The following is a 1839-nucleotide window of genomic DNA, read 5'->3' as shown; positions in this document are numbered from 1 at the left end:
CAGCCCAGGGCGAGGCCGCGCTTCTCCCGGTTGTCGCTGAGCAGTGGGGTGATGGTGTACACCTTGCAGAACGTGGAGCTGGGCGACACCTGGTCACTGGGGACCCGGACGAGAGCACAGGGCTCTGGAGGGGCCCGGCCAGGTGACGAGGCCGCTCCCGCCCCCGTGGGCTTCTCCCCCACCCCCAGGCCGGCCCTTCTCCCTCTGGGCACAGTTCGACCTGCTCAGAGCCACCCGCTTGGGGAGGGAAGGCCCTTGTAGGTGGAGACAGTTGGGGACAATTCTGTCCCCACCTCACACCCTCCAGAGCCTAAGTTCTGCCCTGGGCGGGCCCAAGGCCGTGCTGATACTCACTCTTGTTCGATCTGAGCCACGGGGCACTTGTACTGGGCTGTGCTAAAGAGGCAGATGTCGGCGTACTGTCTCACTGTGGGGTGTGGGGTCATAGCTGAGCGGGGGGCGCACGCTGCCGCACCCCCCCACTGCGCTCGGACCACCAGCCAGTCCCCAGCCACCCCCTGGCAGGGCCTCGGCGGGGCGTGCCCTGGGGCTGGAATCACTCCCCGGAGACCCCCCCCCACCTCCTACCAGAGACTTTGATCTTCTTAATGGTCTTGGTGGAGTTGTTGGTGACGTGGACGTTGACGTTCAGGGGCTCCCCGTGGTAGTACAGCTTTTGGGGGGAAGGGGGGTCAAGTGAACGCGGTCAGTTTTCGGGCGTCCCCGTCGTTAGCATGCCCCCTCCCCCCACGGAGACACGTGGCTCCCTCTTCCTCTAAACCCAGGCCCAAGCCCAGTGGACGCAGCCTGCTTTAAAAATGCCGTGCTGACAAGTGGCGCCAGGTCCCCCCCCAGGCCCTCCCGGGACCCCTCTGCACCGTGGCACTGGCGTCACCCTCCTGCCCCCCACCTCCTTGTCCAGGGAAGCCTCAAGGTGCAGGGACCGGTCAGACATGAGGAAGTGGCGTGTGGTTTCTGCTGAAGGCTGGGGGCCTGGTTTCTCTGGGGCAAATTGCACTTTTCGGATCACCAGCCGCACCGAGTTCCTGGGGGTGGGGAGGAGGGATGGGAGGGGCCGGTCCTCAGACACCCAGACCCCCTCCCTGCTGCCGCCACAGCCACCTCCCCCCACAGCCACCTCCCACGGGCCTGGGGCTCCCTCCGAGGGAGGGGAGGGGAGGGGGGAAGGCACGGTCAAACAGGAGAGGCCTTGCTTCCCTCACCTTTTGTGGCTTTTCTCTTCTAGCGATTTGGCACAGAAGGCTCGAATCTCAAAGTCGACTCCACAGGCCTCAGGAGGAGAAAAGGTCACATCTTACACAAGGTCCCCTCCGCCACCACGCCCTTCCTTCCCTGTCTCGTCTTTATCAGGGCCTCTTGCTCCATCTTGGTCTGAGGAGCCCGTGGGGTCTGAGGCTTCATCCCGCCTCCTCAAGGCCCAGTGTCTGGCCGAGTGAGGCCCTGGCCCTGGAAGGGGGGCTCCCTACTCCCCCCGGGGCTGCGGCTCCTGTCACCCGTGAGCAGTGAGCTTCCACACTCGCCGGTGACCCCCCTGCACATGCGGCCTTTCAGCAGGGACGGTTCCGCCCCTCTTCTCCCGGATAGGGCCCCCCCCCCCACCATGTGCCCCAGGCTCCTACTGGACCCCGTTCTGTTCCAGGAGCCCCCAGAGCCCTTCCCGCTGTACCTTCCCCGTGTCCTCCGGGCCCGGCTGCAGCGTGACAGAGCAGGGCAGGTTCTGGGGGATCTGTGCAGAGGAGAGGGGGCTTCAGCTCCCAGATCTTCCTCCCCATCTCAACTCAGAGGCTGGAGGGGGCCGGCGGGGGTGGGGGGGGCGTG

The 1839-nt window shown here is 65.9% G+C and overlaps 1 protein-coding gene across 1 annotated transcript in view; it reads right to left on the bottom strand.

The window, feature by feature from the left end:
* ARRB2 (arrestin beta 2) overlaps nucleotides 1–1839 on the bottom strand; it is a 7039-nt gene that overhangs the window by 1424 nt on the left and 3776 nt on the right. The window contains 7 exon segments of the mRNA XM_077746762.1: nucleotides 5–96; nucleotides 355–427; nucleotides 589–673; nucleotides 911–1046; nucleotides 1224–1291; nucleotides 1688–1747; nucleotides 1749–1839. The exon segment at nucleotides 1749–1839 is cut by the window's right edge and continues 100 nt beyond it. Coding sequence (XP_077602888.1) covers nucleotides 5–96; nucleotides 355–427; nucleotides 589–673; nucleotides 911–1046; nucleotides 1224–1291; nucleotides 1688–1747; nucleotides 1749–1839 — 605 coding nt within the window.

Source organism: Crocuta crocuta, unplaced genomic scaffold (genome assembly GCF_008692635.1).
Source record: "Crocuta crocuta isolate KB4526 unplaced genomic scaffold, BGI_CrCroc_1.0 scaffold139, whole genome shotgun sequence".
NCBI lineage: Eukaryota > Metazoa > Chordata > Mammalia > Carnivora > Hyaenidae > Crocuta > Crocuta crocuta.
Note: the sequence above shows the minus strand (reverse complement) of the source record. Positions and strands in the feature narration are given on the sequence as shown.